Genomic DNA, 14,479 nt, shown 5'->3' with positions numbered 1-14,479 from the left:
GATCAAAAGCAGGTATGTGTCCTGTGGGGAAAAAGCTGTTACATACAACATCGTCTCTATAAAAACACATTGACACACCATTTTATTAATAGAAGTGAGTTGATGAGAGCTGTGATCAAAGTGGCACTACAATTCCCCAAATGTCTTTAATATATTCTACTAAACAATGTCCAATGGGCACAATGGAGATTAAAAAAAGGATTGCACCTTCCTTATCATGTATTTTTCAGTTAAGGGTTATCTTTGTTTTAAATTGAATACAGTATAGTAGTTGCAAGCACATTTTAAAGGGCTCTTACTAAGCTATTTTGTGATCTATGTTATAAAGTTGTTTCCTCGTGAAAAACATACCTGGAGCACAGTAGCACAGTAAACTACATGGACCATAATCCTTTGCGGCTGCGACGGTGACAGACAAACAACAGACAGTATGCAAACACTGCAGTTCACTTCGGGAAATACTAGCAGCATGAGAAGTCACTTGATAAGTCGACACACCGAAAATTTTCAAGAATGTTTTCAGAAAATCAAGTCAGGACAAAAAACAGCGCTGCCTCACAACAACACTCAAGAAATACATCAAAGAAAATTAAGCAAGTCATTTGCATCCATTTTTCTAGGTGGATGGCGTTGGGTTTAAAAGGTTAGTGGCTAAACTGGAGCCGAAATATAAAATGCCATCACATTCAAGTTTGTTTTTTCATTTCCTGCGAGGAGGAGTCAAATATACATTGAGTAATAAACTTAAACTTTAAACTTAAAGCCACATGGCTCATTTGCATAAACTATAAGCTCTGAAAAAATAGCTCGCTCCTTGTGTGCTGATGTGGTTCAGCTTCTGTTGGTCTTACTCCGCGAGGGTCCTGACTATTGTAGCTGTAATGCTCACAGTCCATCATATAGTGCGGCTTTGTAGTTTACCAAAGTCATACTGAAACTTTGTTTAGTTGTTACTTGAATTTTGCACTTCAACTTCAAAGGCTTTTCAAGCTGTTCAAAATGTCACTGATATGAATATGACAATAAATGTTGTACCAAATGATGGTCAAAGCATTTTATAATGTCAGTCTTGTTATTATATTTAATATCGTAATATCGTGAGCCTCCATACCATATTGTGAGCTTTCCCACGATATCGCAATAAATATCCAATAAATATCGTACCGTGAGGTTCATACCGCGACAATATCGTATCATGACACTTGGATATCGTTACACCCCTAATAGACAGACTGATAATGCAAGATAAATGAAAGGTGTGTGAATGAAACAAAACACAACTCCAGGTAAGTCATAATAATGTAGGACCTTATACGAGGAAGGTTTGTTTACTCCCACTGAAATAAAAATTAAACTAATTATATATAAAAATATATATAAAAAAGAAATTGATAAAGGCAGTGATAAATTGAGTATGTTTTGAGGCATTCTGGCATTCTCGCAACTTGTGAAATGTTAGCTTTGAATCATAGAACACTGAACTGGGGAAAATTGCTCTTATTTTCAATGGGTGTAAATATTGAGTTTCCCAGTGTTTTGCAGTATTTGATCCACACATGTTTTGTGTTTTATCTCATCCTCTTCAGTTTTGGACCTGTTTTTGTGCTTGTGCGCATGTGGGAGGGTCTTTGTAAGCTCACTGTGGATCTCGAGGCTTCAGCCCCTCTCCTCTCTCCAGAAACACCAGGAAAACAGCAAAGCGAAGAGGAAGGGAGCAGATCAAAATAGCTCAGTAGGCAATGGCTGACTCATACTCACTGCTCGGAGTCAGGGAGCCATCCAGTTCTCCGGCATACATCAAATCAACTTGTTGTATAACGCAAACCAAAACTATACAGGCAATATATGACTTCATGTCCTCACAGTGCAATGGGGTAAGGAGACGTTGGTGGTACGAAAAGGTGTCATTTATCATTTGTGACAGTCCCTCCGATAGTGTCCCGTGTGGAGGGGATGAGGGGGAGAGGCCAAGGCCAAGCTGGCAGTGAATGGTCAGTTGAACCCCGTGCTCATTCATCACAGCACGACTAGAATGTAAGATGTCATAGCTCATGTTTTATTAAGGCCAATGAAACGCCACATCGGCACAGACGAAGGTGGCCTCCATTTTGGCTCATTTGTACAGGAAGGAGGAAGAATTATGAATAGGAGACCAAGAATAGGTCAATATGGATTTTTTAACCAATGCGCTATCCGAAATTTGTCTTGTTACTCTGACCAATAACTAGAGATCAACCAATGTTTTTTTTTTCTTTTTTAAAGACTAGTGCCTGTAAGCGTGGCCAATAGGGATGTAATGATAGCCAAGTCTCACGATACAGTATTAACCTCACTGTACGATATTTATTGCAATATCGTAGGAAAGCTCATGATATTTGGGGAGGCTCATGATTAGGCATGTGACAATATCCAAATTTGTCGGTGCGATATTCTCATGCTAACAAAATTAACAAAACTGTTAATATGCTACTTTTTCCTCTTAAAATGCCTTGACAAGACTTAATCCAAAGAACTAAGACTTAAATGTATTGTTTAGAACTGTTTAGAACTTTAGATTTTTTTTCTTTTAGCTATTTCTGCACCATGACTCTTAATTTAAGTAAAGACTTCTAATTCGATATATTGTGATGGTCCATGATATTATTGTGAGAACTCTGACAATAAGATATCGCGATATTTCAGTTATTGTTACATCCCTATTGGCCAATATTGATAATTTTCTCCAAATTTGAATTTAATGTAAACTCATCCAGGAAGTTGTTTTGCTACAAACAAGATAATAGAGCAGTCATTTCTACAGTAAAGTATTCATATAAGATGTCTAGTTGACCAAAACAAAATATCGGCCTCTGTTGGATTAAAGCCAATGTGCTAAAAGTGCAAATATTGGCCTGATATATGAGTCTATGTTTTAAATTCACAAATTAACATTTCATTCTAGTTAAAAATAATAAAATGTATTTAAATGGGATGCAAGATAATTTACTGCATTATTGTTAAACATACAGGCATATGTTTAGCGCTCTAAGCCTAATGACACAGGAGCACACACAGACGGGCCCAGTTTAGAAAATATATCAATTTAAATATCTGGCACATTTTTGATATCAGACCGATAGTGCTATCAGGCTCTGATATCAATGATACTGATATTGGAACCAATATGTGGCCTGTTCTTACAGGAGACAGACGTGATTAGGTATTGAGTATAGATGTGATGTCTACGATTACACTATGTGACTTAAACAAGTGCATGTGTTTTGTGAACTCAAACGTGACTAAGCAGTTAAAATAAAAGCATGAGTCATAAAGGGCCAGGGGCTGTTCTGCAAATATAACAGTGATGATTACTATTGTCAGTGAAATAACTGAAGAGAGCAATAAAAAAGATCCCGTAGTGCGAGTGCGCCCTGATCAAATTGTATTCATGATGATGATGTTCTTTTAGTGCCAAAAGTCATTGCTTACAACTAAATAAATGGGACAAGTATATGACACCAATAAAACTACCTTGTCATCTTTGTACGGAAGTACTTTTATGCTAATTGAGCTATCTACCCTAATAGTCTGAATTTTATGGTTTAATAAAAGTTTTATTTTTGACTATTGCCTTTCAGAGGTCACCACAGCAAATCTAGTCCCTCTATTACATTACATTATATCTATAAAGCTCCACTCTGTTTTCTATTATCTTAGCTAAGCCTGTCACAATAATTACTATATCAAGTCATTCATTCATTCTTTTGTTTTATTTTAAACATGTGTCTTTAATATATTTATAATGCATCTTGGCAGTGAAGGTGAAAAGTAGAAAATAAAGCACACAAAAAACGAAATAATATATATACATACATAAACATACATACACTGTACATATACACACACATACAGTATACATCAGATGTGGGACCAAGTCGTTGTTCTGCAAGTCTCAAGTAAGTCTCAAGTCTTTGACGCCAAGTCCAAGTCAAGTCCCAAGTAAAATACAGGCATGTCCAAGTCGAGTCTCAATTCACTGGCCTATAAGTCCAAGTCAATTCCAAGTCGTCTGCTTTAAGCTTCAAGTCATTTCAGGTCTTTAAACCAAAGTACCAAATATAGTTTTGATTTTTGCAATTTATATGATTTTTAAACTAAATTGTACTTAAAACATCATGGTATATGATGGTTTATATAGGAGTATTTATAGAAGTTATATGTCATTACAGTCAGAAAGAATTCACAAGTGCTTCATATCAGTTATTTTGTCATGTAGTCTGCACTGAGATGGAAGGATCATTTTCTATGTAATTCCCTCTGTATTACTGTATTTTAATGTATATTACTGTATTGTACTGTATATTACTGTATTGTACTGTATATTACTGTATTGTACTGTATATTACTGTAGTACATATGAGGATACCACATCACAGTACTTCAGTTCCAGTAACAGATAGTTACTTGTGGGAGGGACATAAAATATTTTTAGGAAAAGTATCAAGTCTTCTCAAGTCAAGTCAAGTCAAGTCTGAATATAGTTACTCAAGTCTGACTCGCGTTCAAGTCACGACTTGGAAGTCCCACCTCTGGTATACATACATACATATATATATATATATATATATATATATATATATATATATATACACATACACACATAAATACGCATATACATATACATACAACAATAGCACAACACACAGTGACATACAACATTGTTCAAAACATAACAGAAGGAAATATCATTGTCAGTATTTATTGAACTACAATGAGATTAGAGCTGGTTGAATGAATAAGTTTTATGTGCAGACTTCTATTTTATTCTGCTATTTATTTATTTCAGTTACTGTTTTTTTTTTTTTTTTTTTCATAAATTTTTTACATTTATAGTATTTTTTGGGATAATTCTACTTTAGGATTATTGTCTCAGAGGCACAAATTAGATAAAATATTATCTACAATAATTACGTCAGCAATATATCGTACTTGTGAACAACAAGTCGATATAGTAATTATTGTGACAGGTCTAGAATAAACAAAACCTTGTGACTTTCCTAATTCATTCTTTACACTGTTTCCTCAAATAGCTCTTCAACATTTTCAGCTCTTCCTTCTGTCTGCATCTCTAAAATTGCTTTTCCACTGTCTTGTACACAATCAAGTTCATATCAGGCTACTTGGTCTCATCCGCTTTCACTTATGTCATGCACTTACTCTTTTGAAATATTTAAAGTGACGTCCCGGCCAGCTAGCACACTGTGACCTTTTGACTTTATGCAAAAAACTCCAAGTCTTGTGTCTCCTCTTCTTTATTGTACACTGTGAATAATTGATGTCTGTCTGTGTGTGTGCTTGTCCCAGGTTGACGCTGTGAGCCATGCAGTCTCTCTATGGCGGGGGCGAGCTGGAGCTGTTGGGGTCCGGAGGAGGAGGAGATGCAGGGGGGGGCCTGAAGGACGACTGCGGCTCTGTGGCGTGGCGTTCCTCGTCTGTGTCCAATGACGATGTGTATTCCGCCTCCCACTTCGCCCTCATCTCGGCCTATCAGGACATCAAGACGCGGCTGTCCTGCCTGGAGCGCGAGAATACCAGCATCAAGAGGAAACTCAAGATTTATGAGATCAAGGTGAGAGAAGACTTTTATTATCAAGTATTATATAAAAAACCTACGCTAACATTAAAGCAAGGCAACATTTAATATGCTCTTTCTATGGCTCAGCTCTACATTTGGTTAGACCTGTGGTTCTCAAAGTGGGGTCCTTGGGTCATATTTTCTAGCCTGATTCATCAGCCGGTTTCACGTCATGGAAACCCTCTGACATTAGAATTCAGTCACTCGATGGTAGGTGGGCACTTTTTTTCCCAAATCCTGTAGGAAGAAGGGCAATAATGTCTTTCCCCTTGATAAATTTCACCAAACATTCTCTTTATTCCAGCTTTAAATCCTTGATCTCGGGAATCGTTGCCAACACAGAATGTATGGCTCTTCACTGATTGTCTGGTGCCCGAACTCGCACTTCCAGGGTTTTTGCAAACACTTTTGCCTATAAGAAACAGTGCAGTGTGCTCAAACAATGGCAGGACTACAGATTAGTTTATAGCCAATGTTTTGGCTGCATCAACCTTTCATTGGGATTGTGCTGATGTAACCACTTCTTTGATTTAAATAGGGACAAATGTCAAAGCATTATACAAAATGAACACACATTTTTGTTTGTCGGGACCAAAAATTTGGTTCCCATGTAGTAAATACTTCAAGATTAGTCAAGTAGTAATTATTGTTGAAGGTCCTATATTATGCAAAATTGATTCTTGTGAGCTTTTAGCCATGTTATAATGCTGTTACTTCATTAATTAAAAATTACAAGGAGTTTCAGCCCCAGTAAAAACTGATGGAGTCCATTCTTTGTGAACATTCTCATCAAAAACATACCCGGAGTTGTGTTTTGTTTCATTCACACATGTTCGAGTAATCTTTTTGTATTAGTCTGTTTACATCTGCAAAGCTCAAATTGCTCTACAGTATTCCACCTTGTAATGTCATGAAGTAGTTGTTCTCAAGTTATCAGCCAAATGATTCTATTTTATGAAGTGTATGAAGCACTTCCTGTATTATCACATGGCATCACAAGGTGGAACAGAGTATGTTCTGTTTGAGAGAAGGACTAAATATACAGAATTTGTGTGTTACACATGTGTAAATGAAACAAAACAAAACTCCTGGTATGATTTTGATGAGGACACTCATAAAGAATGGAATCCGTCGTCAGTTTTTATTGGGGCTGAAACTCGTTGTTGTAACTTTTAATTGATGAAATATTTTGTACTGGGGTACATTTAGCCAGCTCCAGCTCCATCTGTCTGGTCTGACATATTGACCAGTGAGCACAGAAGTGAATGACAAGCCCTTGTAATAGCCTATAACAATCTGTGGAGTCTATTTTGGGCAGTGCAGTCGGGCTGAGTGAGCTCTCTTTCATAAGCAATGAGACTGTACACAAAGATATAAACACAAGGAGGACTCTGGCCAGCTTTGATCCTGTGGGGACATTATTTAAACATAGAAACTGATCTGCATTTTAACAAAAGTGAGCTCCACATCATACACAGGGGAGAATAGAACAGGCCAGAATGTTCTCAGATAGATAAGAAAAGGATAAAGCTCTCTTCTTAATCAGTATTAAATAAAGGACTGCAGAGGGAAATTACTTCCTTTTCAAATGTAGAATCTGATACATCTTTACACTTAAAGCTACCATCTGTAAGCTTTTTATTTATTTATTTTGGTCACCAATAGATGGCTTATGTGAAACCTTACACATTAGATCTGTGGAGAGGTGACCCCTACTCGTGCTTAAACACCTGGAATTGAATGAATGAATCAGGCTATATTTATATGATGACGGTCTGAACAGAAGATGCAAAAGTGGCATCGCATCTTCACTTTTTATTCTACATTTAGAGAAGTGTTTTCAGGAGGAAATCTGTGTGCACAGGGTGATGCTTCAGTGTGTGGAATTCGACTGGGTATGCATGCCAGGTTTCTGTGTATTGTATGTATGTGATGTAAACCCGTACGCGACGTGAGCAGATCTGAACAGAGTTTTGCGTCTTGGGCAGTGTAAAAGCTACGGTGGAGCGTATTCAACTTTTCTACTCTGGAGGGTGGTTTCAGAATTTAGCATTTTTTTAAGCCCCGAAAATGCCATCACCATCTAAACGAAAGGCACTTCTGAAAAAATATTTTGTTGTTTTTACTTCCAAGCGTTCTCGTGTAAACAGGCCCTCAGTATGAAATAAAAATTGAAGTTACTAGTGCTTTTATTGCTAAAAGATTCCTGAAAAAACATGTGTTCCTACTCTGAGTTAGGTCACCGCTCCAGAGATCTGACCTGTACCTTGGCCTATGCTGTCACCTGCTTGTCTCCATAAGTTTAAAGCCAAAGTGTCAAACATTGTAAGTGATGCAATAATATCTCCAAGGAGGAAAGCAGGGAGCAGGCCCACTACTAGGAAAGGTACAGCATCATCTGTTTTATTTTTAGTTTAGTATTATAATTTATTTTGAAATATTTATCAAAGCATATTACCACATAAAAAATAAAAACATTAAGTGACATTTTCTTCCAAGGGAGAGCAATAAATCAAAACAATGGATAACGCTGTGTCCTTGTGAAGCCTATGGAATCCATTCCAAAAGCCTCAAATATTGGATCATGTGAATTTATGTACGAGCAAGAGCAAGAAACGCACCAAAACATCTACTGCGCTCTCCCAATATCACTATCATTGGGAACATTTCTGCTTGGCTGGAGACGCTCGAATGTGGTGGTAATCAAAGCATTTTTGGATGGATTACTGAACTGGTGAGGCAGAAAAGCACCACGCAGCAATAGGGATACAAGAGGAGACACACACACCAGCACACACGCAGGCACACACACAGGCACACATACATATAGATACACACACAGACACACACACACACACACACACACCCCCCCCCTCTTCCCACACACACACACACACACACCAGCGCACAGCCTGAGGACACCAGATTAGATAATATAAAATATGAAAGCGTAGTGAAGGAGAAATTATAGACAAAAGGAGGATTAGGCGTTGATTTACTACATTCTTGATGGTTTAAATTCACTCAAAGATGTTTTATGTAACTTTTCTGTTGGAGGGTCTGCCACCTAGAATGTTCCACACTTAAAGGTCTTATATTAAATATGCAGGTGTGCATACATGTGTTAAGTGTGTGAATAAAACAACTCCAGATATGTTTGTGGTGAGAAAACAACATTATAATATCTCAAAATAGTGTAACATGAGCTCTTCAAACATTAAAGTTATGTTGCATTTATTCAGTTTTCATTCCCCAACAATACCTCAATAGGCATTCTTACTGTGAGCGGGCTCGCCTTAACCTGGCTCACACCAGGTTGACACGAGTACCAACAGCTATCAGAAAACACCATGATGAATATTTGAATCTGATTGGTTGAAACATCAACAACAGCAGGAACAAGCCAAAAAAAATATCATCCTTGTCCACAAATGCACAAAGTGCTTACCCTCAGCATGTTTTTCACAAACAAAATAGTCTGTATTGATGATAGAATAGGCTGAAGTATGTCTGTCATCTGTCCACATTCAGTGGTGCGACCACCAGAATAACCGTACGGCATGTGTGCTCTAAGATGGATTCTTATGAGTTTGTGAACTTATGAATATGATGAAAATCCATCTTGCTGTGCAAGGTTAGGCTTGCTTTAGCAAACAAGCAGGTGATAGATCCTCCATCAGAAAAGTTACACCTTTAACTCAAACAGTATCTGAATGTCATTGTCATGGCTATAAGCCTGAATTCATGTGTTTTCATTATATTGTCATGTGGCCTTTGTTTGAAACTGAAGCGGAGGGCAGGTCAGAATTAAATCATTTTCTTTTCATGTGTCAAAATGCAAATATTCTCTCCAGGTTTTGTTTAATATAAGAAAGGAAAATACTGAATCTATTGAAAATCGTCTCTGCTCACATAAACTAACGGCATACTAGACTTTGTGAGGGGGCTCCTCCTGCACTGGGTGCTGGGTAAACAGCACCCTTTACCCCCCCAGTCCCACGCCCCTAGTTGAAAGTGCACATAGCTATCAGATCCATTTGGAAGTTTGTAAAACCACCCTAACAAAAATAAGTCCAGAATTTGTGCACTTTCTGATTGGATATTTTCTTCAAAAATAGTGAATCAATAGACCCCAAACTGAAATATCGACCTTAATTATGTTATGTACCTAACCTAGTATTTCTCCAACTCCAAGCTTCAGTCCACTAAAAGAACAAGTCCCAGTATTGTGTGCATGACTACAGAGAACAAAATGTTTCAAAATGACAAAAGCCGTCAGACTCTGTTGTTCTGGAGGAAAACTAGCAAACGTGAACCAAGGAGAGGCAAGCTGTTGCAGCATTATGGTCCACACAGAATACAGAGAGGCTTTGTTACGTAAGAGACTCAGAAGAGCAAGTCATCAAAAGAAGACTGGAGTTGGATAGCACACATATTTAACTTACTAAGCTAACTGGTGCTGTTTATTTGTAAGACATATCTAGTGATGAAAATGGTAAACGGTAGAAAAAAATATGCAAAGTTCTAAGGCTTCTGGTGTAATTTTTTTGTGCTCCATCTCAAGAGGTTGTAGGGAGTATTATTGAAAATGTATACAAATTGTGTAATAGCATAATTAATACAAAAAAACTGAATGCTTAACTGAAAGACCTCCTCTCTCCCTCTTTCTCCTCCTTTCTTTTTCCCCTTCTCTCCTCATCCTCTCTCTCTCCTCCTCTATCTCTCTCCTCCTCTCTTTCCTGCTCCCTCTCTCTTCTCTCTCTCCCTCTCCTCTTCTCTCCCCATCTTCTGCTTTGTCTTCCCCTTCTCTCCTTGTCCTCTCTCCTCCTCTCTTCCATGCTCTCTCCTTCTCCTTCTCCTTCTCCCTCTCTCCTCTCTCCTCTCTCCCTGTCTCCCTGTCTCCCTCTTGCCCTCCCTGTCCTGTGTTTACTGTAAGTGAGACTAAAGTCCTGATGGTCTGAAGCTAACAGCTGTTAGTTCACTCTGCAGACTGCTGTTGACTCACTGGCGGGTGCGTCCTGTCCCACACGGCTTCTCGTGGATCTGCCCCGAGACAGGTGCGAGCTGGGCAGATGTCGCTTTGTTTGGGCCATCACACCTGTGCTTTACAAATATATGGCTTTCATCAGCAGAATTGAATAGGAATGTGTTCTCGGCAAGAAAACTAGGTTTGGAAAAAGAGCAGCTTAAACTGAGACATATGATTTTATTCATTATTTAGATCAATTGATTCTATAATAAATTTAAATCATCTTTCATGTTTTCACTAAAGCTACCACCTTTTATTTTATTTTATTTTATTTTATTCTGTTCTATTTAATTTTTTCACTAGTAGATAGCAGATGTAAACCTGTAAAACTTCACTTGGCCTTTGTTGAGCCTCTGGTTTTCTTCAGTCAGACCAAAGTTGACAGACTATCAGACTACAGTAGAGTAGATATCATCTTGTGATGTGTGAGAATACAACAGGGTCAGTCTAAGTACAGATTGTAGCTTTAACTCACCACACCAAAATGTACATGTTTTACAGCATTAAACACTTTTTCAAGTTTATTCAATAATTTTTATCAGTTAATCTAAGCAAAACATGTCTACTATATAAACAAAAAAAAGAAAATATGCACACTTTAAAAGCACCATGAGACCCCCTTTCCTCATCTCCTGTCTCCACTGCAGACACCTGTGTCTGTAACATTCACTGCTAAACTGAGCAGAGAGCTGCGAGGCTGAATGCGAGATGGTTGTTTGGTACTCGAACCGAAAATGACTTCACTTCCACTGCCTTTAAGAGTGTAAAAAGCCTGCGGCACTCTAAATGTAAATGTGTGTAGTTATATAAGTGGTCCTCTGTTTATCCATCAGCGTGTCTGTAACAGCCATTTAGCAGCAGCAGTCTAACCTTTGCATCTGCTCCAACAGAAAATGCTAACTTGACAAAACTACGCTAAATATTTCACGGCCCATTAGCTCTTACATTCTTTATGGTTGTATAATCTGTCACAAGCTTCGCCGCTGAATATCACTGGGCTTCAGATCACATTACAATATTGTAAAGACCTGTAATGTTGAACTGCAGGAGATGGGAAAATGTCTATTGTTTATTTGAACAGTTTGCAGTGTAGTGTGATAAATGGAGCTTCATCTAAATGATCAGTTTTAGAATTTGTGAATTTCCTTTTTCAGTGAATATACCACATACATGAAGACAGGGATACTGGGCTATTCCTAGTTTTTACTTCAACAATTTTTCACTCATTCAATATGAAACCCATATAATACATGGTCTTTATATTCCAGGGCTTTAAAGCAGAAATAACAAAAAGGATAATTCAAAAATGCTGAACCACAGAATTTATTGTAGATCGTCTGTAGTGACAAAACAAGTAAAAATGAATATATAGGGCTTATATTACACAATTTTATTTTCTAAATCAACACATTAAAAATAGAAATCATATGTAATTTTTATTGTAAACAGTATTTAACCAGAGCGTTGCAGTATCATTTGAAGCCCAGCCATTATAGACCATCTATATTTCTCCATAAATCAGATAAGTTCGTCGTATATATTATGTAATATTAATGAGGCTCACCTGAGGAATGTAAAACCTTGCAGGCCCCAGAGTCCTTCAGAGCTTTAGGCCCAGGACATATTGATCCAACATGTGTTTATGTAACTGTGCCTCACCTCCAAATGAACTCACACAAACTGCAAGACTCTCACTCTATGCACATTTTAGGTTTGAAATGCAAAAATATCTTAGCTTCACATGTTAAATATACTGTATATGTATGATGTTATCTCAAGAGAAACAAATTAGGTTAGATAGTACTTTTGTCATGATATCAAGATTACTGTCACAATGATTAATTAAAAATATAAAATAAGTAGGAAAAGAGTTTGCGTCTCTTCAAGTGGTGGGAGATTATGGAACAATATGAGTGTGGAAATAAAACTTTCTATATACCTAAGGCAGTTCAAAAATAAATAAAAAAGCTCATTTTCAAAAGCTACAGAGAGAGAAGTGCAGAGATTACTGTGAAGTTAATTGTATGCAGAAGTCTGGTATTTAGTGCAGATACACAGCAGGAAGCATCAAATGTAAAATCCTGCTATTAAATGTAAAGTAAAGGAGTGGAATTAAATAAATTGTTAAAACTTCTTTCCCACTAATGAACATGATTACATAATATATTAATATAATATATGTATGTATGTTTTGTGCCTGCAGTGTTTAAAATAAATGATCGAATGAAAAATGAATTTTGATGGCAGTAGTTCTCTAAAATAATGAAGGTAAACTTAAAATTGTCTGCATTTAGATTTAGTGAAACAAAGTGTGCAAACATTTTAATGTGAACTAAGCTACTGTTTACTGCAGTCATATCAAACTCAGGCCCAGGGGCCAAATTTGGCCCGCTATGTAATTATTTTTGGCCCGCGAGATCATATCATTATGTATTAGAGCTGGCCCACCTGATACAAACTATGGAGACATTGTTTATCTACATTTTTTTAATTATTATTATTTTATATTCTGCTTATTCTGGATTTAGTGTTTAAGCAAAACTGTTATTAAACATTTATTTTAATAAAAAAAGGTTTAACATTACATATCTCTAAAGTAGAGAAAACATGCAGGTGTTGTTGAAATTTTTCAATAAATGTTTAGTTTGGCCCACGATTTAGTCCCAGTTTTTAATTTTGGTTCTCTGTGAATTTGAGTTTGACAACCCTGGTTTACCGCAAACAAGAATCTTGCTTGAACCTCCACACTATTATAATACACAATTTGACACTTAAAGGTACACTATGTAACTTTTTAGTTTGGTGTCTGTCACATTGCTCAGCCTGGAATGTTCCACACTGTGACATTAAACAGGATCTACATTACATTTATTCAATTACAGGTGGTTTTATCACTCATGAATATCTAGAAAAACAAGCAGTGGGGTGAGCGGGGTCGCTTCTCCACAGATCTGACCTGTAACTGTAAACATTCCAGATAAAGCACAAAAAAAGCATTTGATGGACCCTCCACCAGAAAAGTTACACAGTACATCTTAATTTATTTATTTTTTTTTACTTAGAAATTGCTGTTGTGGCACCTTATGTAGGTTTCAGAACATAATATAGTGTATAATTCTATGATACTGCTACTTCCTTTTTCTGCAGCCGTAGCACAAACCTCTGATGTATTAAAAATAAGTGTATGCCATCAATACTACACAGTCATATCTGGGGCACGCACAGTTACAGTTGATATGAGCTGAATTTTTCATAATGCCAGTGTGAGCTCATCAAAAATTACCAACATTTGTGGGGAAAGCGTCGAGAAAGTGCAAATGTAATCAAGCAACAAAACAGGAATAATAATGAGTCAGGAAATACACACTGTTACTTTATTTTTTAATCACATCTAAGCTTTTGTTTTGTTTTTCGTTCACAGTTTCCGATGATCAGTGAGTTTGGAGAAGATAACTCATACTGTTCCTTCGAGAGCAAAGAGACGGCTCTGCTTCAGTCGGAAAATGGGAATCTTCTGGAGAGGGTCAACGTCCTGACACATGAGGTACTGATTATCACAAATCAGTAAGTCTGTGTATATAGTGACTGAACAGGTAAGAATGAATATTAAAGGTGCATTGTGTAACTTTTCTTGTGGAGGGTCTGTCAAATGCCTTTTTCCATGGAAATGTTATTGCTTTGTCTGGAACGTTTCACCTTTCTATCTTCATGGAGACCACACCAGACCACGTTACAGGTCAGATCTGTGGAGAGATAACCCCACTCACTGTTTTTTTTGGGGGGGAGGAGGGTTGAGTTATAAACCTGTAATTGAATAAATGTAAGGTAGAGCTGTT

At 37.2% G+C, this 14,479-nt stretch overlaps 1 protein-coding gene across 1 annotated transcript in view; it reads left to right on the top strand.

The window, feature by feature from the left end:
• Window positions 1–5,359: 5,359 nt before the first annotated feature.
• Window positions 5,360–14,479, top strand: part of tbkbp1 (TBK1 binding protein 1) — a 49,941-nt gene continuing 40,821 nt past the window's right edge. The window contains exons 1-2 of the mRNA XM_020918102.2: window positions 5,360–5,608; window positions 14,065–14,187. Coding sequence (XP_020773761.1) covers window positions 5,360–5,608; window positions 14,065–14,187 — 372 coding nt within the window. The remainder of the gene's footprint in view (window positions 5,609–14,064; window positions 14,188–14,479) is intronic.

This window comes from Boleophthalmus pectinirostris, unplaced genomic scaffold (genome assembly GCF_026225935.1).
Source record: "Boleophthalmus pectinirostris isolate CB_2022bp ecotype Guang Dong unplaced genomic scaffold, ASM2622593v1 HiC_scaffold_14, whole genome shotgun sequence".
Classification (NCBI taxonomy): Eukaryota; Metazoa; Chordata; class Actinopteri; order Gobiiformes; family Gobiidae; genus Boleophthalmus; species Boleophthalmus pectinirostris.
The sequence above is the reverse complement of the archived record's forward strand: the minus strand, read 5'-3'. Positions and strand labels throughout refer to the sequence as shown.